Consider the following 22,966-nt stretch of genomic DNA (forward strand, 5'->3'; position numbering starts at 1 on the left):
GTCCGAGTGTAAGAGAGGCCGGAAAGAATGCCTCAGAGACACCCTCTCTCACAGCAGCCCCAACCAAGCAAGAGAGAAAACAACAAAAACATAACTGCTCACACTCACCATCAAGGTCAGTAGCTCACGTTACTAGATTTGTTATAGCTGGCAAGTATAAAGTACAGTAAGGGGTTGTTGGGGGCTCAGGGATCAAAGGCAGCATTTGCAGTTGGAGACTGGCAAGATGTTAAGGGTTGGGGGGAGAGGGGGAAAGAGGTATATGTCCTTAGCTTCAAACCACAAGAGAGTCCTGAGCCTTCTCTGCCTTATACCTCTTGTCATCGTTTATACTGGGCAGAGTGGGTGTAAAATGTTGCCCTTCTGATTTGCTCATGTTTTTGCCCCCACTTTGAATGACTGCACCAAGTGTCAAGCAGTGAAGAATCAGGCCCGTTGTATTATTATTTTATTCTCCACTCATCAGGGAGGAATAGTTAACAGTAACAAGCTAGGGAGCACACTAAGACTATCTGGTGGGGGGGGAAAAACCCAACAACTTTCTGCCAAATTTTATTTTGTTTTCTGTTTTTGGGGTTTTTTTTCTTCCAAATTAATCCCCCCTCCCAAGTGTAAGATAAAAATGTTTTCTTCCCTCTGTTTTCCCTTTTTTTTTAAACAGTACTTACAAGACAAAAATGATTGTGCTCAAAATATGCCAGGTGAAATTAAAAGAAATGTGACACTGATAGTGAAATTGTCTAGGAGGAGTTTGCAGCATTCAGACTTTCAAGCTTGCTAATTTTACATGGCCCAGGTCCCAATTCATTAAAAAAAAATACAAGGAGGGATGAGGTTATCAAAGCCAACTAGAGAATTTAGCCACACAGGTCCCACGGAAGTGAATGGGAACCGTGTGGCTAAATCTAAGTCAGTTTAGAAAAATTTCACCCATTGCTTCTACATGGGGCTGTTGGTTGGGTGCGTGATTTATAAAGGGACGCATCAAAGCATAAACCTCCCAGTCTGGGAGAAGAGTTTAGCAAGTGTGAATTTATGAATGACACTGAACACAAACACAGGGAAATGTCCCTTTCTACTGATCACAGGAGTTACTGTTGCAATTGGTATCAGACCTTATTCCATCTAATAATAGTAATTGGTGGTTGTATTCCCACAAGTAGAAATATGACAAAAAAATTTAAAAAAGGAAAGAAAAAGGGAGAAAAGGAAACAGAAGCCCACAATGTGCAGAATCACAAAAATGATTACTGACCAAAATAGGTTCATGACATTAACACAGCTGACATGCAAGTTAACTGCACCCCAGGCTGAAATAATCTAGGCATATTCCTTTGATGATTATTAAGCAAACATGCAAATTTTACACAGTACAGGTAAGAACACCATCTTAGGTTACACAGAGGTCATCAATGCCCAGACAACACGGTGATGGGGCTTTAGAAATGCATTAGACAAAGTCTTGCCTGGAAGTGTGCATGCATTTTGGGTGCTGAACAGATCTTAGTTTGCTTATGTTCCATATTTTTGAAAGAGCTCAACTCCCTAAATAAAGTGGCCAGTCTTTTACTGGGAATGCTGGGAGCTGCTGAGCACAAAACACTTCTGTAAATCTTGCCACTTTGTTTAGGTGTCTGAATGGGAGCTGTTGGTGCGGAGATCTTCGCAAAAATCTGGCACTAGAAATGTTCCAAGATTCATGTCCAAAAAGGTAGCTATATAAAAAATGCAATGAAGTGAACATGAAAGTTTTGGGAGTGCACTTAAGCTCTGATCCCGCAAACATTTATGTATGTGCTTAGCTTTACTGCTGTAAAAAGCCCCCTTGAAATCAATGAAACTACTCATGGGAGTAAAGTTAAGCACATGCTTAAGTGTTTTCAGGATCATGGCCTGAATTTTCAAAGGAATTGGCATCAGTGGAAAGTGGAGCTCTGATTTATCCACAGAGAAGGTATAGCCAGGGCAGCACAAATAGAACCGCCCCAATAATGTGCAGTGGAATAGTGGGGAATGGGGGTGGAGGGGGGGGGCGTGTTTCTGTTGTCCATTCGTTCTCTTTGACTTTACTCAGACTGACAACAAAAGGAAGCCAATGAGTGCCAGTCGTGCTGCATTCTGCATTTTTAATCATAAAAGCATATGAGGGGATTGTGCACATTTGCAAAAACATTTTTCTTGTAATGAATCGGGCCCATACACTGTAAGATGAGATTTATCATACTCCATTGCTCCTGAATACAATTCACTACCATTGCTGTATGAAAGTGACAAGCCCAAGATGCCCTGTTCAACAACTCTCTTTAGATGGAAATGACTGCAAATAAAACACCATCGTTCCATAGAACACATTTCACTACAAATGTAAACAGCCTCTAGTTTAAGAAGTTTGACAATCTCTTTCTTCCTCCTTGAGATTACGGGTGGGATTGGTGAGTTTTGTTTGTTTTGGAGCATGCATACAATTTTGAGACTTGAAAGGCATTTCCAAACTCCATACTGCTCTTTAAACTTGCCAGGAAGGGTGGTGTTAATTTAGGGTTAGATTTAGTTTCGTATTGCATGTTCAAATAAAAATAATAAAATTAAAAAAACCCCACACTAAAAAAACCCCACACTAAAAAAAAAAAAATGATTTCAGGCACAGAATTGATTGATGCTCAGTTCAATTGTAATGGTGAACCAAAAGCACTCTGATTAAAAAAATAGTAATAATGGAAGCAACGTTAATCTAGCCAAACCCTCTGTGCCTTGCTAAGGGGCAACTCACCAGGTCTGTTAGTACTTAAAACAAAACCTGAAGGGCAAAACACGAGGAAGAGACAGTGACAATTGAGTCCATTTTCCTCAATTAATAGGTGAAATCAATTTTTCTTCCCTTTAAAGAAAGGGAGGAGGGAGAAAGAAAGAGAAGGAAAAATATTCCCACAGCTGTCTGGCAAGTCACCCCTTAGGCTTTCTCCACATGCCACAAAATAAAACTGGTACAGATGATCCTTTGTAGCCCCGCAAGCAGTGCCAGTTTGCATGGAACGGAGTTCTCCTGACATCTTACTTTGGACTCCACAGAATTAGGGTCTCACTCAATGCATATTTGGGTATTAGTCCTCAATAGCCTTTTTTTTTTTCCTTTTCCTTTTATTTTTTTTTATTTTATTTTTTTTAAGAGCCTAGCTAACCAGCGTAGAAGTTCCACACAGGTCACTGAAAATCTCTACTCTAGGATCAAATCGTGAGTAAGCTGGAAACATTCTTTGCTGCGTGTCTTATGTGTACAATGTTGAGCAAAACCGCACTGAAGCGGTTGGGGAGTTGAATGCCAGGTAGCAAGAACGTTTTCTCAAAACTCCCTGCCTCCCTAGATGTCCCTTCATCATTAGCAAGAACAAATGGTAAGATGAATTCACAGGATGATACATAAATGTTGAATGTACCTGTGAGAGCAGGTAAATCTACTGAGAAGGCATCACTATACCCTTTGTTCTTGCTCAGGGTTTATAAAATGTGTTCAGTCACCACTGTACAATCAAGACACAGGATAGTATGCAGACACAGAGCAGGGTGTGCTGGTAAGTTAACAGCCCACTCATGACTGTACTGAACATTTAATTACTTAAGCAAAGCGCTAATTCACATGTTTCCCTACATTGAAATTCTAGGGTAATAACTGTAATTGGTAACTATTTATTTATTTCCCTTAAGGGGGGAAAAGAAAGCGTTTGGAAGGACAGAGAGAAAAGCTTTAACATTTCTCGTGAAGCTTAGGCCGCAGTTTGCAGTAGGTAACAAGAGCAGCAGTCTGAGAAACAAAAACTAAGCTTTAAATGGCAGGAAAATTAAAAACGATACTTTGGAAACCAACAATACATGTGCTTTCAGCCGGCCCACTTTGATTTGGCTCCAGGTAACGTTTATTGATTGCCTGTACTTCAGGCAGCATTTACAGCTGTACCACCCCAATTAGAGTTCAAAGGAAAGCAGATCTTGAGTGCATATATGAACATTTTAGGATCTCTTCTAATCTACTGTAGCAGATGTGATGCTTTTGTCTCCAGGTTAACAGGAAGCTCTGTGCTAGTAAATTACCATCCTGGTAACCAGCTAGTTCCAGGGGAAAGAATACTATTTTGTTGGGAGGTGGGACCAAGAAAGGTATTTTTAAAAATAAATCCATAGGACACCTTGCCATGATATCTTACTGGGGGCAATCATTCAAGGCACAAATCTGGATGGTGTGGTTTGATCTCGCAGCCACTGGAGCATTAACGGCAGAGAGCAAATGCTGCATTGTTAACCCAGTGCAAACTTCACATGAGAAATGAAAACTTTTTTTTTTTGGTCCTTTAGGATCTTTAATTTAAAAATAAATAAATGAACGATACCAAAAAACCCCCACTACCCTGGGTTTGCCAGTTCTTATGTAAACCTCGTGTAAGGTGCTCCAGGCCTCGTGGCCTCTGCTTGTAGTATGTGTGTGTGTGTGTGTGTGTGTTTTTTTTCAGGTCCCCAGGATAAGTGTGAGGAAAATCAGAGTAATGATGGACAGCTGCAGCCACATAGAATGCCAACAGAGCTTTTACCTTCCCCTGCATTCTGAGGGTATGCCATGTAGCAGCCTCTTCCACCGGCCCCCCTACCTGATCCTCTTGCTGCCGCCACCGCTGCTGCTGCTACTGGTCCATAGGCTGCTGCCGGAAAACCTAGCCACGGAAAGAAGGAGAAGGGTAAAGGGAAAAATCCAATGAAAAGCAGGTGTAACCAAACCAATCAAACAAACAAAAAAAGGGGGGGGGAGGGGCAAAATACTGTAGCACTTTTGGGGGCAACTATGGTCAATTATGGTCCTATTTTCAAAAGGGGTGGGTGATTCGGGGGTCTGACTTGAGGAACCTTGAGAGAGCCTGATTTACTGACAGAGTTGAGCCTCTGAAAATCAGGTTCCTTTATGGTGTGCCTACTTGGGCATGCAAAATTGAAGCACCTGTGGCCTTCTTTTGAAAATCCTGCCCTAAATCCTCTGCAATGAATTTCAATGGCTGCATGCTCTGATGATGCCTTTTTATCCTGTGCATAGGTCTTCTGAGCCACTGCAAGTTTTAAAGGCAAGATACTGGAGTGAATAAATTCACAGAGACAGCTTGTAGGATGTGGTTTATATCTTCTTGCTTTCAAACTGTTAGGGCTCAGATCAGTTTTGCAGAACAGTAAGGATACATTTATTTTATTCTTTGCTTATTTGCAAGAGGAAAGCAATATGCTGATTTACAGACAAGACAGTAATCAAAATTACAGGGGGGTCCTTGTTTCAAGGACACAGGTTTGCTGGGATAAAGTAAAAAAATTTTCACTTGGATGCATTTAAAAAAAAAAAAAGCAGCTTTCTAAAGCAAAACAGCAGCGGATCAAGGAATTTCAGGTACCATACCCTGATGCTGTGAAACTGCAAAAAAATGAGCTGCGCACTAGCAACACTGTGGTTCCTAATTTAATTAATTTAAAAAAATCTGCCAGAGACACTGGATTTATTTATTTTTCAGTAAGCAAAGGGGAAAAGGTGATCAACAAAAACACCAGATGCCCTTGCTGCAAAGGACAGCAAGAGGCTCTGAAGGGTTCCTGGTCTTTGCAGAATTCCAGCTGCTGATACTAGTTTTGATGACCCAAGACGGGGCAAACTTGTCAGGGAACACAGCTTCTGTGCCATACTGAAGAGACCACAGAAAAACAACTGCGACTTTAAAGAAGCAGTTGGGACAGCAGAAGAGAGCAGAACAAACTAGAGAGAGAGACAGAGAGAGAAAGAGTTCCAGATAAATCAGCAAACTACAAGCCCACTAACTCTAGTACTATCATCCCAGCTACACGTAACCAGGGGAAAAACTGAACAAAGAACAGCTAGGCGAGAGTGACTCTAAGCTACTTTAAAACATCAATTAAAAAAGACATACTTGCATTTAAATACGGTAATAGGGCTGTTAGGGGGGGAAAAAAAAGTCTATGTAAATATATGCACAGCTACCTCAGGCTATTGTCTGAGGCTGTTCCCAAAATACAGAACATGTGCACAAACACAGCAAATCAAGTTATTATTCAACACTGACAAAAGCCTGTTTGCTCTGATTATGATGCTGAATTGTTACAAACACTGAAGAGTAAGACACCTGGCAGGATTTATTTGGGGTGATAGGGTCAAAAGCCTAAGTCTCCTCTACCCCCCTAACCAGGATTGAGGCCTGGTCTACAGTTAAAATTTAGATTGACATAGCTACGTAAAATTCACCCTCCTGAGTGACAACCTAAACCCTGCATAGATGCAGCTAAGTCAACCAAAGAATGCTTCTGTCAACCTAGCTACCACTGCTCAGGGAGGTGGATTAACTCCATAGATGGAAAACCCCTATACAGTGCCATAGTTTTGCTGCGGTAGTGTAAACAGGCCCCCAGGTACAGGCAGAAGCCTCAGTATCCTGCCAGTCTCTACTTTCCTCTTAGCCAGAGCTCGCTGTTACAAAATGGAATTCACTCTTCCGGGGGGAAAACTGCTGGCAGGTCAGAGGCAAGTCTCTGGAACCATATTCTCTTCCCATTAGAAACAAACCCAAACCCAAACCCAAACCCTTATCCAGACTTGGACCAATCAGTCAATTAGCGAAATTCCCAGGGCCTGATGGTACACACAGGGCCAGCTTCAAACAGCTGGGGGGAGAAGGTGTCCCCATTCTCCCAAAGAAATCCCCTTCTCCGTCTAAGATGATGCACAGCCAACCAACCTGCCCAGAAAGCAGCATCCTTCACATTCCCACATCCCATTCTGGACAGGTCCATAGTGAATGTGAAAATTCACAGGCAACCTGTCAACTGCAGGCTTTGTGGGCTCCCTAAGGTGCCCCAGAGGTTCAGATGAGACTTTGATTTTCCATATTATAATATGCCTCTGCCTCCTTCCAGTGTGCGCCCCCGACAGTGAAACCTCCTTCGAAGACAGCGTCAGAAACAGAGCCGGAAAGCATATTTCTCTTGCTCAAGCGCCAGGGACTCCCGGTATTTACTTCAAATGAAGGGCAAAAAAAGCATTACTATGCAAAAGAAGAATGAAATAATGGAGGTGGAGAAGGAAACCAACAGAAAGACCCTGAACAAAAGACGCATTATTCTACTCCAGAGTGTGCTTTGGACAGGTTTGTGAAAAATTAGCTCACAGAAAGGAATTTGTTATCCCAAATCTTGGGGAAAAGCCTCCGCATGACACTGAGTTCCAAACAACTGAAACAGAATCTGATCAACTCAAGCGCTGCTAGGGAAATTCTGCCCCTGTGTGTGGGCGAGTGTTTGGGGCAGGGCAAGAGGACGGTTAGAAGTGTGTGGGGGGTGGAAGGGTTGGGAGGAGAATGGGGGACTGATTAATAACCAGGATTCGGAAAACATGGTTACCAATCCTGACCCAGAGAGACTAGCTCCCTCAGCCCACAAGCCTTGAATCAATGCCGCCTACTGAAAATAGATTTGCCAGGCTTCACATTAACATGGTTAATATTCGCACACTACATTGAAGCTGTAATAATAATAATAATTATTATTCTAGTTATTTACATAATATTTTTCACCCTTAGGTCTCAAAGTGAGCTTTAAAAGGTGGCTAAATAGCACTATCTCCATTTTACGGATAGCTTCTCCATACCTCAGAGTACCCTAAGTGACTTGCCAAAGGTCACACAGAGAATCAGTAGCAGAGCTGGGAATAAAACCCAGGTCTCCTGGTTCCCAGCCTGGTCAGTAAAGCATTATGACTCCCTCAGCACTATGTAAAGGGGTGTCCCCTCACTGCTGTACTTTATAAACCTCTAAAGTGACCACTCCTGAGTAAGACTTTAGAGAACATCATTTATATTGACAGAATGATCAACCCTCCCATCCTAGGTATCGTATGATATTTCTCTTGCACTTATATTCACTGTGCCCAGGTGATCTAGTGCCATAGGTACTCACACATGGGAAGTGAGGCATGACCCACCCACCCACCCACCCATCATCCTACTGAGCTACTACTCACTACTGTGACTCATTAGTGGAGAGGCAGGCGTATGCAACCCCTCTGCCTCTCCACCCCCATCTTCATGCATCCAATAGAAACTGTTTTTTAGACAAATACTTCGGCAAATGTATTTCTCTACATTACAGCAGGTTAGTAACTTCCCCTGACTCCTGGGGTTTAAAACAGCATGGGCCAAAGTGTCCCAAAGGGATGCGCCATTCTATATGTCCAAAGTGCTGTTCCATGTAGAGGGCTAAAATTTGGCTACAGAGAGAGACCACCTATCGCTCTGCAACTTATTATGATCAGTGGGGATCTAGACATGGATGGAGCCCAGGGAAAAACTCCCAGGGGCCCAAAGCAGGGTACTGTGAGTGGAAAGTACTGGGTTCTGGAACTGCTTGTCAGTGGAGATCAGGAGCTGTCCTACACGCCTATAGCATGAAGTGTAAGACCCACCTCTTTCCACAGGTGAAGGCAATGACTGCGAACTGGCCTCATAACCTTTTCCTGGAGATAAACAGGAGGGTGTTTGGGGCTGGGGTGGAGGCTCCATGGGATGACTGGGGCCTGGATGAAGGTGTCGGGGAGGGGGGAGTGTCACCAATGCCTGTGAACAAGGAGAGCCTTGAGCCAGAATTGGGCCCCTTCCCCTTCTGATCCTGTTCCCTTCTTCTTCACTTGGATCCAGCAGGGGGAGCAGCAAGTGGGGAGGCCAAGGGGGTGTCCTGGCTGCCTGCTCAGGAGATGCCGTTGCGGGCTGTTCCAGCAGCCCCGCATCTCATCTGGGACGTGGGAACACCTGGCATCGGCAGCCTTAGTAACCTGACACCTGCTGCCATTCCGGTGGGGGGAGAGGGGACATCACAGAGAGACGGAAGAGAACAGGGCAACTGCAGTCGAAGCTGGGGGAGGGAGGAACAAAATCTGTGAAGCAAAAGACATGCTGAGCTGAATGGGGCGGAGGAGTCCACCTGGAGCCAGCTGGCATCTGATAGGGCTTAAGCAATAAACAGGCCAGCTCCGAGCAACAGGCCCTGAACCAAAGCCCTTTGAAGTCAACGGGAGTCTTTCCATTGACTTCAATGGACTTTGGATGAGATCCATGGTGAAGGCCACACTGCATCGTAGAAGGGGAAGCAGCACCAGCCCTTCTTGCTCTGAATAGCCACCGTTATCTAGAGCCATCACTATGCCAACTGAAAAATCAAAAAGGAGGAAGGAAGAGCTCAATTACTCATCATATTTGTCCCCTTCGTGCAGAAATGATCCCTGTCCTTCTTTGTGTATTCTTTGCTTATAACTGCCTAGAGAAAACAAGACGCCTAAGCTGTTCCAAAGGACTAAAGTGGATTTAGGCATTCCAATTAGCAGATATTTTACAATAAACGTTTTGAAAGGGGCTCAAATGCTGTCCAAGAAAGCCCTGAGGATTCAGATCAATTTCATGCTGCCTTATTACTCAGAAAGAGCTAACATGAATATTTGGAGTTCAATTTTTCACAGATAAATTTTTCTGCTTCCTGCATCACTAGTTTCACTTTAAATACTGAAACAACCTCATGTGGGAGAACAAGGACACATCTGTTTTTAACTACGATGCCCTAAGGTCACAATTTTAGTGAGTGGCTGTCTACATGCAAGTGTTTTCTCCAACACACAAATAAGTCTGGGGAGAAATCAAGTGGGTGACACATAACCAAAGCAGGGGATGCGGAATTTAAAGAGCCAGTGCAAAGCCCTGACATGAAGCATGGAATTTGCCTCATCCGACTTTGCAGAGAGCCATGGCTGTTTGAGAATGGGAGCATTTCATCCATCATGTGTGTTTGGCTCCATTTTGCACCCTCACTGCCACAAACTGCTCTTCTCATAGTTAGAGGAAGGAAAGACTTTGCCCCGTTTCCCCACTGCTTCCCAACAAGAAGTGAATCAAGACTTCAGTTACAACCAAACCAAGAAAGGGGAGATATAATCAAGATCTGGCCGTTGATCATATAGCAACTTGGGTAAGAATTCAGCACTTCCAGCCACGATAAATGGGAAATAAAATATTCCCCTATAATTCCAATGCACCCCTCTTTTGCTCATGCAGTCTCAAACTGTTGGCGGCTGGCTGTGCTGACCAACCCTTAACATCCTATACTGCACTTTTCCTGGAGGAGCTCCTATGAATAGATTCTCAAAACTGGTGGGAAGAGCGGAATGAGACTGGTCGTAAAAAGGGCGGCGAGCGCATAGAACAGCAGGAACCTCACATTAAGGCTCAGAATAGGCAACCGATAAATTATTCTGCATTAGTTAAACACCAACCCTGTGTGGATTGTTAAGCACAGAAGATTTCAGTTTGGAATTTCAACTGAAAATCTGCTACCTGCCTTTCCCCCCACTCCTGAAATCCCTTAAATTCCACGACAGATTTGAGGAGGAAGATAGCAAAAGTTTCAGGATGTCTTTGTTGGAATGGGGGCGGGGGGAGGAAGGGAGAAATGGCGAGCGTTTGGGCAAAAGGCTGGAAGGGGAGAGCTACCCGCCGATGCACGTACAACACAGCTGTGTCAACTAATATATCCAGTTAATTGCAGCTCCAGCAGCCCACTTCCTCCCAGATCAGCCCTGCTACTAACTGAAGGGCTACACTACAGAGAAGGAAAGAGCAGAGCAGGCGTTAGAGTGGGGGAGGGACCAAGAGGGCTCAATCAAAAAGAAAAATCTACTTGACATTTCAAGTAGAAATAGTGACTATTGCCCAGAGGAGGTGGCATGGAGAAAACACTGGGGCGAGAGTCAGGAGACATGGGGTCTATTTCCTGCCTCTGCCACTGACCGACACGTGACCAAGGGCAAGTCACTTCACCTCTCATGCCTCACTTTCCTCCTGTGTAAAATACTTACCCCTTGCTTTGTAACAAGCGTGGAAATTTACAGATGAAGTTCTATGAAAGCCTAGTACACATGCACTCTACTCACATAATGGAGTTTCACTGCTTCTTCCTCCAGCCTTGTACAAACACCGTCATTGGGCTCTGTTCCCAATAGTCATGCTGTGCATACTGGCCACCTGAAAGAGCCTTACACCAGTGTTCAGTTCCATTGAACTGCAGTCAGCATCGACATGCTAACAGAATGGGAAGGGTGAACTAAGCAGACATTAAAGATAACTTCTCCTCCTGCCTTCCGCCCCTTTTCGAATGCCTTCCAAAGGCCCCAACCTGGGTAGTCACTAGCAGTCAGTGACTGGAATAACTACAAGTTGAGAAAATACTAGTAAGATGGAAAAATGCATCTCAGCTCCTTCAAAGAGAGCTTGCACTGACTTAGCTAATGCAAGAGACCGACTAAGCTTGGACGAGGTATGGGGGATTGCAAGAAAGCTATTTCAGAGCAGACCGTAGCAAGTAAACACCTGCGGACTCTGGCTGCAAAGCAGAAACAAAACCACGGAATAAAATAAGAAACCTGCATCCAGAGGTTCCATCAGAGAAATGAGATGATGGGGATGTTGCATATCATGTAAGAGGTGCTCAACCTTCTTCACCGTGTGCTGGGTTAAGAAAAAAACAACAACCCCACAACAACTTTCCCCCACCTATCCCTGTCAAGCCGTAAAGAAAGGGAGGGTGGTTAAAGCCCTGCCTGGACCGGCAGGCAGCAACCTCTGGCTGTAAACTGCAGATTACACCTATTTGTACCTGCACAGAAAGCTTCCTTCCAGGCTGGAGCTCAAATGAAATTCATCGCAGGGGAAGTGCCATGCCCAGCTTTCATTAGCAAAGAGTGATGCAGCAGGCATGCAGATTCTAAGAGTGAGATCTTTACTGAGCATGCATAAAAAGTCAGTGCTACGCATTGAAAGGCCCTGTGTTTGGGAGCAGCCTGATCCCTTCCCAGTTTGCATCCCTGAGCAACTAGGTTGTTCCACCTGAAACCTCAACCTCACATCATAATACAGCCTGCTTGTGTCAAATAGCCTGGCAGGCATAGTCCTGGATGGATCCCAGGCCTCTGAAAACAACAGGAGCTTGATACGCTCTGCACAAAGCGGGCAGGTCTGAGACTGAGGGAGGACGGGCAAAACAGAGCAGGAGCAAACTATTCTCAATGACCCGGTCAACATACCCAGCACTGACACCAGCAGACTCATTAGTGAACCAAAACCTATTTAATTCATTGTTACATTACTTACGATCCAGTTAGTGCCACGCTAGACATCAGCGCCCTAGGTGAAGGCTTCTGAGTTTCTCCCTCTCTGACAACACCATTTTAAATCTGTCTAAACAGCCACCTCTCTGCCAGTTCTTTGGATACAAAACTAACACAGACACGGCACAGCAGGTACATGGCCCCCCCTGCCCACCTCACAGAGGATGTGATTCTGTTACAGCTCCCTGTTTGAGAGCTTGCTCAGGACAATCTTCCTCTGTCCAGGGTAACCCACTGGTCAGAGTGCATTGTGTCTCCCCCTCCCCCCTTTGTGGCTGATCTACAGATGATGCAAGTCTGTTACAGCCCCCAGCGTCAGAGTTTTTCGGCTCTTTAGGCTAATGCTTTCAGCCCTGGAGATCCCTGGTTCAATGCCTGGTGTCAACCAAGCACATAGCATACACTGACCTGTGGGTTACACATCGTTCTTCCAAAGGTGCGTGTTAGTAGATAATAGCGCTAAGACATCGGCACCTGTTAAAGGTCATGAGAGAGGCATGGTCCAGCGGTTAGATCACCAGAGACTCAGGAATTCCATTCTCTGATACTGACTCAGTGTGTGGCCTTGGGCAAGCCACTTAACCTCTCTGTGCCTCAGTTTACCCATATGCAAAATGAAGATAAGGATCCTTGCCCACCTCAGAAATATGTTGAGAGACTTGATGAATTAGTGCCTGAAAAGTGCTCTCAGATCCTCAGCTGAAATGTGCTATAGAAGAAGATCAAACAATTACTGTTACTGAGAGTATCTTCTGAACTATGAAAGGGCTTGTGCAGAGCGACAGCATCAGCACAATGACAAACACAGGAGTGGAGTCTGAAAAAAAAATAAGAAAAGCCTCTTGTATGTGTGACTGCTAGGGTCTGGAGGGCTGAGCTTGCTGGTGAGAATTTGACTTGCCTGGCTGGGGGACCCAACGCTGAGCTGAAGGCAGGGCTGTGGAAGCGTCAGACTGTGGCACCCAGCATAATTCAGCAATAAACACAGTCAACTATGGCGACATCCTCCCACACCCTTTCCTGTTTCTTGTAGCGGAGGACGTATGGCTGCACCAATTGTGCGGGAAGGAGTAGGCTATAAAAGAGATCCTCCAGAGCTGCCTGAGTTGGCTAATCAACACGTTACACCAGAGACAAAGAACCACCCAGCACCCTCAGCATAAAGGAAGGAAGGATCATCTTGTGCCCAGGGCTGGAACTCAGGAGGCCTGGGTTGAGTTCCTGGCTGTATCACAGACTTCCAGTGTGAACTTGGGCAAATCACAGTTTCTCTGTGCGTCAGTTTAGTCTGTCTGAAAAATGGGGATACCACCACCCCATTTCTCCTGGCTTTTGTCGGTCTCATCTATTCATAGATTCCAAGGCCAGAAGGGATCATTGTGATCATCTAGGCTTACTTCCTGTATAACCCAGACCAGAGAACTTCCCCAAAATAATTACTAGAACAGATCTTTTAGAAAAACATCCAATCTTGATTTAAAAAGGATCAGTGATGGTGAATCCACCACAACCTTTGGTAAATTGTTCCAATGGTTAATTATCCTCACTGTAACATTTTACACCTTATTTCCAGTCTGAATTTCTCTAGCTTCAACTTCCAGCCACTAGATAGTATTCTACCTTTCTCTGCCAGATTGAAGAACCCCATTTTAAAGTATTTATTCCCCAGACTATAACAGACTATAATCAAGTCACCCCTTAAGCTAAATAAATTGAGCTCCTTGAGTCTATCACTCTAAGGCAGTTAGAAAACGCTAAAGGTTTTCTAACCCTTTAATCTTTCTTGTGGCTCTTCTTTGAACCCTCTCCAATTTTTCAACATCCCTCTTGAACTGTGGGCACCAGAACTGGACATGGTATTCCAGCAGTGAATGCACCAGTGCCAATACAGGAGTAAAATAACCCCTTTACTCCATTCCCCTGTGTATGCATCCAAGGATCACCTTAGCCATTTTGGCCACAGCTGACTCTTTTTCAGAGTCACTGCTTCCCAGGAGAGAGTCTCCCCCAGCACATTCTGTAAGCATGGCCTATGTTCTTTGCTCCTAGATGTGCACATATTTACATTGAGCCGTATTAAAATGCATATTGATTTTTGTTTGTGCTCAGTTTAGCAAGCAGTCCATATTGCTCTGTATCAGTGACCTGTCCTCCTCATTTATTAACCACTGCCCCAATTTTTGGGTCATCTGCAGACTTTATCAGTGATGATTTTATGTTTTCTTCCAAGTCATTGATAAAAATGTTAAACAACACAGGACCAAAAACCAGTCCCTGAGGGACCTCACTAGAAACACATCCACTCGATGATGATTTCCCATTTACAATTACATTTTGAGAGCTATCAGTCTGTAATCCAGTTAATGTGCACCATGTTAATTGTTTACCATTCTAGTTTTTTAATCAAAATGTTGTGCAGTAGCAAGTCAAAGGCCTTACAGAAGTCTAAGTATGTTACCTCAAAACTATTATTTTTATCAACCAAACTCGTAATTTCATAAAAAAAGATATTAAATTTGACAATTAATTTTCCATTAGGCAGTTTTGATCATTAATTACATTACCCTCCTTTAATTCTTTATTGATCAAGTCCTGTACCAGCAGCTCCATCATCTTGCTCGGAGCTGATGTCAAACTGACAGGCCTATAACTACTCGAATCATCCTATTTATCCTTTTAAAATACTGGCACAACATGAGTGTTCTTCCAGTCTTCTGGAACTTTCCCAGTATTCCAAAGCTTATTGAAAATGAACATAACTGTACAGTGAGTTCCTCAGACAGCTCTTTTAAAACTCCTGAATGCAAGTTATCTGGACCTGCTGTTTTTAAAATGTCTAACTTTTGTAGCTGCTGTTTAATATTCTCATGAGATACGAGTAGAATGGAAAGTGTTATCACCATATGATGAGACTACATCATCCGTTCCCCCCACCCCCCAGTACAGAACTTTAATATTCATTGAACACATCTGCCTTTTCTGCATTATTATTGATAATTCAACCATTTCCATCTAATAATGGACCACGGTTAGGATTCTTTTTGTTCCTAATATATTAAAAAAACCTTCATATTGTCCTTAACTTTGTTGGCCATAGATTTCTCTTTATGTCCCTTTGTTCCACATTCAGCACAATGGGGTTGGGGCCTCTTGGCACTACTGTAATATAATAAATAGTACAGTCCAGGGGAGAGTAACATCGGCATGTGTGAAAATGAGAAGAGGGAAACCCCATAAGGACTTCAGAGAGATGAGCTCAAGAAAGAGAGTGAGCAGCATAAACCAACTCATTACAAAGGAGACCTACTGGTGAGGCATAGTTCCATTGCTAGGGGATAACAGATGCAGGAAAGTAGCAGCCAAAACACGCTGGTGAATGAACCTTCTAAAGCAGTGGTTCTTAACCTTTACTGCAGCCTGCACTCTTTTTGGTTCTCAAAATATGGTCTTGCACCCCTTATAAAAAATCGCTGAAGTAGGTTAGTTCTTTAAATCTAGGTATATTTTTTGTTTGTATATTACAGTAATCATTAAAAAAATGTATCATGTTAATAAATACATAGGTTTGATGAAAGAAAGTAGTTGTACTTACGTGCCTGTGCTTAATGTGTGTTTTCGATGATTTACCTTCTTAAAGAATCTGGCTGTCTTGCACCCCCAAAAAGGGCATCTCGCACCCCCAAGGGGTGGGTGCACCCCAGGTTAAGAGCCACTGCTCTAAAGAATAAAAGGATTACAATCCTATTGCTCTTAAATACCATAAGATACCGTAGTACCTTTTTCTAAGGATGTGGTAGGCCTAACAGGACAGCATACTCTTCTCCATTCAGGGCTGCTGTTAGGGTTAGGTCCCAAGGCAGCCACCTATGGTGCTGAATTTTCAAGGGCATCTCCACCAGGATAGTGCCTATCCATAGTTAGGAGTGAGAGCAGCAGCCATTAGATACTGCCTATTGTCACATCTCCAGCCTGGCCATCCCTCAGCACTGATTTTGGTATTAGGGTCCTGGGGACTATGGCTCCAATGCAGCTCTAGCCTTACAGTATCCCTGGAAAAGCCAGTTTCTAGACAAAGGAAGGAATAGATGCTCTGACTAGGGCCTCAAACTCTCTAGCACAAACCCTGTCTCCCAGTTCCACAAATGTTCCTCTTTTCCTTGGTAAGAGAACAGAGAAATAATTAGAAGATTTGGGTCTGGTTTTCAGAGGTGCTGAGCCCCTGCAGATTAAGCTAGAGTCATGGGTGTCAGCACAGCCGAAAACGAGGACTGGAATTTTTAACCAAGTAACTGAGGATTTGCTTTACTTTCACGAGTCATTCTTTTTAAAGGGGGTAACGTTAAAACATTAAAAAGCACATGGTATTGCCAACCCCAAACATTCAAAAATAATGAGTCAGGCCTCAAAAAATATCATGAGATTAGTTTAAAAATCATGAGGTTGTTTGTTTGTTTTGTTTTTTTTTAAAGTGTGGGGTTTTTTTTAAATTTGTTTACTGTTTTCTGAGTGTTTGTTCTGCACTTGGATCAGCTTTTCTTTACCACCACAGACTAGAAATTTCTTTTATTTAATATGAAAGGTGAGACTCTCAAATAATTACTGGGGTTTCAGGAAAAACAACAAATATCACAAGACTTTTGATAAAATAATAAGAGTTAGCAACACTGAGGATACATTAAACATGCCCAGAGAATTAAGCCTAGCAAACAAATATGTATTTCGGACTCTAAATTCTTTGAGGCAGGGACTGTGATTTCCTGTATGCACAGCACCTAGCACAATGGGGATTGAGACCTCTAGGTGCTATTACAATTTAAATGTTAAATAATAACATGGGGACAGGTAGGCAGCATTTATACATACATACACTGCACTGTGTGAACATTCATGAAGTCATGAATGTTTCCAAACTGGGATTTCTAGAAGTGACTGTAGATTTTTTTGGAGGGGGGGGGGGGAAGCAGGAGGGAGAAGAGGAGACAGCACCAATTCTGAATGCATTCCCCTTCACCATTTAAAACACTTGATTTTATACCAAAAACTCTTTCTTGCTTCTTAGAATATACTGTTTTAAACATGAGTTAGATAGAAAAAAGTAGAGACCATGTTCACTTGATCTTAAAAAAAAAAAGTGTGAAATCTAGAATTCAAAATTCGCTATAGGTTGGGTAGGAAAGAAGGTGGAGGGGGAGAACTGATATCCTCTTTTCAAACAATGTTAGCCGTAGCTTTGATCAGCACAGAAAAGCTTTAAAAGGCTCACAGCTGTCATTCCAAATGGATTCTCTCTTGCATTATTCTTTTCATTAGCCAGTTATCCTTTTTGTGGGACCTTTAGGTTTAATTTCGAAAGGTTCTGACAAAACCACGCAGCATCCCAGTATGAAACGTTTTGGGGGGTATTCTGTGCAACTGTCATGTTTAGTTGTGTGCATGTGCAGAGGAAGGCTATGCCAAATAGACAATATCCCCTACCCCCTATATTTACAACCCTAACTTTTCTACCATCTTTCTCTCAATTCCCCCTTAAAAAAACCTCACATCTAAGTTTAACGAAAACACCCAACATACAGTGTTTAGAGAGAAAGAAAAAATCCCAGAGAAATCAACATTTACATAAAGGCGATGAAAGATCTGGGTTCTACCAAAGCATTTACAGCAAAATATTTTGTGTTAATTAGTTTGCTTGAGTTTGAATGAAGATTCCACCCAAAGTTCTAAAAGTCTGCAAATGTCCGACATAGAATCATCTAAATTATGTCTGAGCAAATTTTACAGTATCTTGAAGGTAAAACCAATATACTTTTTAAAGAAATGGGGCAGCCCAGTCTTTAAAATGCCAAATAGAGGTGAACAAACAAGAAGTTACAAGGCGGGCCTTCAGGGAAATGGAAAATTCTTTTCCTGAGCTTCTGATCAATCCTATTAACATCTTTAATGTCTACAAGTCTGCTCAGAGTTCTTTAGTGTGACTGCCACATTAAGTGTTTCCCTTTGTCTTAAAATGCAGCGTTATATCAAGCTTATTAAAATCTGTTTCACCAGGTCAGGAAATTAGTGAACTTCAGATAAAGCACATCATGCATAATGGGAACCTCATTAAACAGCCCATCATGTTGTTCAAGGCACAGTCCCCCACTATGTAAAATGTATGTATGGCATATGGCAAGATTTTGTAGGAGAATTCTCAACCTCAGACACTAGTAATGGAGTTCACACAGCATGTGTGTGTTTGCAGATGAGTGTTGTTATGAACAATATTTCTCTTCTGAAACTTGGACAAAAATGATAAAACCCAAATACAGTTAATTTAAAATTTGGCACTTCCGATTTATGTCCTGTAAAAGATCCATTTTTCAGCTGTTTACGGCTCTTGGGTGATGGCTTTTAAAATGGGAATGATGCACTTTTGTCCAGTAATTACTTTATGCATCAGTGAGACAAAGCTGCTTATTTGTCTGCAAATTATTGTTGTGTCTTCTCAAGTGTAATAACCCCTTGCAATTATTTCACCATACAGAACTGGCAAGCTTCTTAAAGGCAAATGGTTTGTTCTAAGAAAAATTATTTTTTTTTAAAGAAACCTAAAGCTTGTTGCTATTTTATTTTCATTCTGTTTTTACAATGTTCATGGCCTACAGCAGTTTAATGAACATCCCACAGATTTCTGTAATATGGCCACCAACTGCTTTGTTAATCCATATGTGGTCCATAGATGCTACAGTTCCCAGCATGCAATGCTTTACCTTGATCTATAATGTGGAGACCCCTAACAGTAACTAGTGAAACAGACAGAATTATAGCCTTCAGCCGACGTAGGTGAAAGGGACTTTAAACTAAATCATGTTCTAAGAGAGACTAATTCCATTCAGTACTAAGCTGATGTGTTTGATGGAAACATTTCTCATTTTAAACCTAGAGGCCAGGCATTATCATACATTTTTAATAAACACAATTGATTAATGAAACTATCATTGTAGGGGGAGGGATGTCACCGCTTTCAGGCTTGCCATTATAGCATGCAAGTTCTGAATTCTGGCCACCTGTTGTTGACTGAACAAGGAAGGGGTTGAAGGGAATAGCATTAAAGCATATATTTCAAGTGCAGCCAAGTGGCACCAATGCTTCAGACCTCATTTCAGTTGCTTCAAAAGGTACCGAAAAGACAAGCTTCTTTGTTTAAACATTTAGCTTATAAAAAAACATTCTCCAACTCTATGTATACGTGCTACAAAGGGGAAGATCTCCAGTATTAGCTCCAGTATACATCTCTTGAATTTAGCAAAGGCCTAACAAGAGCCAGTGACTGGAAGCTGAAGTTAGACAAAAATCACATTGAAAATAAGATGCATTTTAACAGAGGACAATTAACCATTTGACCAGATTACCAAGAGATGGTAAAATCTCTGTCATCTGAAGGCTGTAAATCGAGATCGATGCCTTTCTAAAAGATAAGATCTAGTTCAGCCACACATTACTGGGTTCAACAGAGTTCACTTACATATTACAAAAGAATAATTCTCTTCACTGCAGGAATCGCAGGGTGAAATGGTGGGGCCTGTGCTATACAGGAGGTCAGGTTAGAGAGTCCTAGTGCTTGGTCTTTAAACCTTTACAGTGCCAGTGAGTGGTCTGCATATTATAGGTCCTGGAAAAGGTTTCCTGGGAGGTAACGTAAAATGTAACTGCCCGATTTGAAATCTTATTACTTGAACAGATTGAAAAATTTGTAATTTCAAAATTGTCCAGTGCAAAAAAGGGGACAAATTTTTGTGAACACTTTTGTAAAAAAAAGTTCTCATTTTTGACTGGCTCTGCTTATTACATGAGGTTACATTTTAAATCTGTATTTTAATATTTATATGAGCATTTGCATGCTATTCAGTCTATTACAACTAACTTTAGAGGGTAGGGTTTAGACATATCAGAATCAGCATAATTTGATTACATTGCTTTTTCTATAGGGTTATCCATGATTTTTGCTATACATGAGTGTTTTCTTTATGCCTCTTTGCTCCTGTGAATAATTATTCCCATTAAATTTTCCATTTGCTATAGCTGAGGCCTATTAGGAGCCAAAGTTACTATTTAAGAGCGCTCTCTGCTATTGCACTGAAGTTGTGAAACCCAGAGAGGCCAGTTCACATTCAAACAACACAGCTACAGTACGAAATAGATAGGCTAGTTTTTCCCCTCCACCTGGGACTGCTCATTTTCAGGGCAATGACCCTGTCTCTCTCTGATAGGATTCTCAACATCTGGGTCATGGATCGGTGGAATAGTTAGAACCTAACCAGGAGATAGATTCCTTGAGGACAGACAACCCCTGGGAGGTCTGACCTCATGGAATGTTTTAACAGCCCTCACAAACTCAATGATTTTGAGAGGTTCTTTACTGCTTTGGGACATTTTCTATCGAGTGGCTTTTAAGGCATCCATATATAAAGCATTTGTAAATTTTGAAACTTTATCAAGACATGACATTTAGGGAAACCTTCACAAGCACTTATGTGGGAGGTTCAGAAAACCACGTGGAAGTTATTATGCTGGCAAAGGGTCCTACCAGAAACTTCCAGGGGCTGGAAACTTTGGAAGTGCTCAGTGTTGGCCTAACTCTGTTGCCACTGAAATCAATGGGAGTTTTTCCATTGACCCCAGTGGAAGCAAAGTTGGACCAACACCGATTGCTTCTGAAAATCCCATCCTCAATTTATTGGCCATGTAATATTTTTTAGGTCAGACCATTCCTCTTGCCTGTACAAGTGAAAATGAGATTCTTCTGCGCTAAAACATCCCAAGAATGCAAAGGGCTTCTGCTGGGCGTCAGGGGATTGCACCTTTCTGAGTGACTGGCTCAGTTTCTGGTTCTTTATTAACCTGTTATAAGAATTCTACTCAGCTCCTTAACCTGCACCCATCACCATGGTATCTAGTAGTGCATTAAGTGGAATGATAAACTGTTTCATGTGGTGCTTTCCATCTGTCTGTCTTCTCCACAGACTATTAGATGGATGTGTGTGCATGTGTATACAATATAATTTGCATTTATGAATGACAGGCCGAATGGGAAGTGCCTATTACCACAAGGCTATCTAGAAATATAATATTCAAAACAGATCCTAGTACGGTTAAGGAAAGTACTACTTACAGCATTTACATTGGGGTTAAAACCTAGGTAAAAATTTTTCCTGTGACAAAAATAACACCAAACTCAATCGGCCAAGTAAGCAGAACTTAATGGGGTATTTCATGGTTAGTGGTTTATGTGCACTGAAATATTAATTTTTTTACTTTATTTCCTACATTTTTAAGGGTTCCCTGCTCATGGGAAGCACATGTATCCTGCATGCATGCACTTCAGTGTCTCATCCTAGATGAAAGACATGCAAACTTTCAAATTAATTTGTGTGTGTATATGTGGGGGAAGAGTCCAGTCTGCCATTTGCTTTCATTGATGGAAATTAAAACTGAAAGGTTTGAAGAATGATAATTAAGCTTACTCTGGTAGATTTAATAAGTTCTTTGTAAACCATTTTACACCATGCAGACGCCACCAGCATTTTTTAGGTGAACAAAGGCATGCAGTGCTGGAAGGATTAGATCAGCGTTTAAGCAGTATGGGAAGGGCTAGAAGGAAGAGTGAGAAACAGCTCTAACTTTGTTTTGCATTTCTTACCATAACAAGTTTAAACAATTTACTAGCGTGACTTGTGTTTACCCAGCCACAATACTTTGAATCACAGAATGCCAAGGACAGGTTTACTTTTTTTGGACAAAAAAAAAAAAAAAAATTAAGATCAGTCATTAAAATATCACACTGTGACAAGCTTTGTTACTGCTTCCAACATGGCTCAACTACTGGGGACCTGACTAAAGCCCCCTCCATACAACACTGTCAGGGTAAGGGGGCCAAGTGTGAATATAATTTACTCCCACTTTAAAGCACTGTTACGCTGCCAGAGAAGTGTAGAGTGGCCTTAGTGTAAATGAGAATCTCTTCTTGGGTCTTTAAAATGCCATGTACATCTTTAGCAGAATGCATTTAGGACCAGATCAATGGAACTACGCTGACTTGCACCAGCTGAGGTGTGTTAGGCTAGTTTACACCAGCGGATGATCTGGCCCTCAGAGTTGAACAACATTTACTCTCAGAAATTGTGTATGGTGCTCCCCTCCCCCTCTTTTACAAGTACATTATCTAGCTATAATATCTAGCTAAAACTAAACGTTTATCTTGTGCCATGCATTCAGACTACAAATATATTCCCTTCTCCTCAATCAAATGCTGGTCCCCACTGTGGATTTCTTGTGAGGCGCACACAACAGAGTGAGGGGTGAAGAGCTGTCGTGGGGGGGGGGAATAAATCTTGCAGGTTTTTGGCATTTTTTTTTTCACATCATAAGTTGGTAAATATTTTAACTATTTCTCAGCCCTCCTTCTTCCTCTCTGAAATTCTCAAACAGAGCTTTAAATATATAATTATTACAAAAATTACCCCCTTCCTGACACCCCCAACTCTCCTCCTCCCCACCCCCAAATCCACAATGTAACCCTTTATATTACCTGTAAAGCATATGGGATAATTACGGTTATATGAATATTGCTTTTCTACACCAGTTACTCACAGACTAAGTAGGCTTCAAGGTAACGTGGTTTTGAGTAGCTACCATGGAAGAAATTAAACTAAACTTTCAGATTTAAAATCATATTTTTAAAAATACTGTCAATAA

At 42.2% G+C, this 22,966-nt stretch overlaps 1 protein-coding gene across 14 annotated transcripts in view; it reads right to left on the bottom strand.

The window, feature by feature from the left end:
• The window catches only part of MSI2 (musashi RNA binding protein 2), a 382,062-nt gene that overhangs the window by 35,165 nt on the left and 323,931 nt on the right, over positions 1-22,966 (bottom strand). For 7 of the 14 annotated variants that reach the window (XM_074974416.1, XM_074974413.1, XM_074974407.1 and 4 more), the window contains one exon: positions 4,638-4,700. The exons of 1 other annotated variant lie outside the window; for it this stretch is intronic. In XM_074974416.1, coding sequence (XP_074830517.1) covers positions 4,638-4,700 — 63 coding nt within the window. Of the gene's footprint in view, positions 1-4,580; positions 4,701-22,966 lie in introns of all 14 variants that reach the window. 6 more of the 14 variants (XM_074974411.1, XM_074974403.1, XM_074974409.1 and 3 more) reach the window with 1 other exon arrangement.

This window comes from Natator depressus, chromosome 17 (genome assembly GCF_965152275.1).
Source record: "Natator depressus isolate rNatDep1 chromosome 17, rNatDep2.hap1, whole genome shotgun sequence".
NCBI lineage: Eukaryota > Metazoa > Chordata > Testudines > Cheloniidae > Natator > Natator depressus.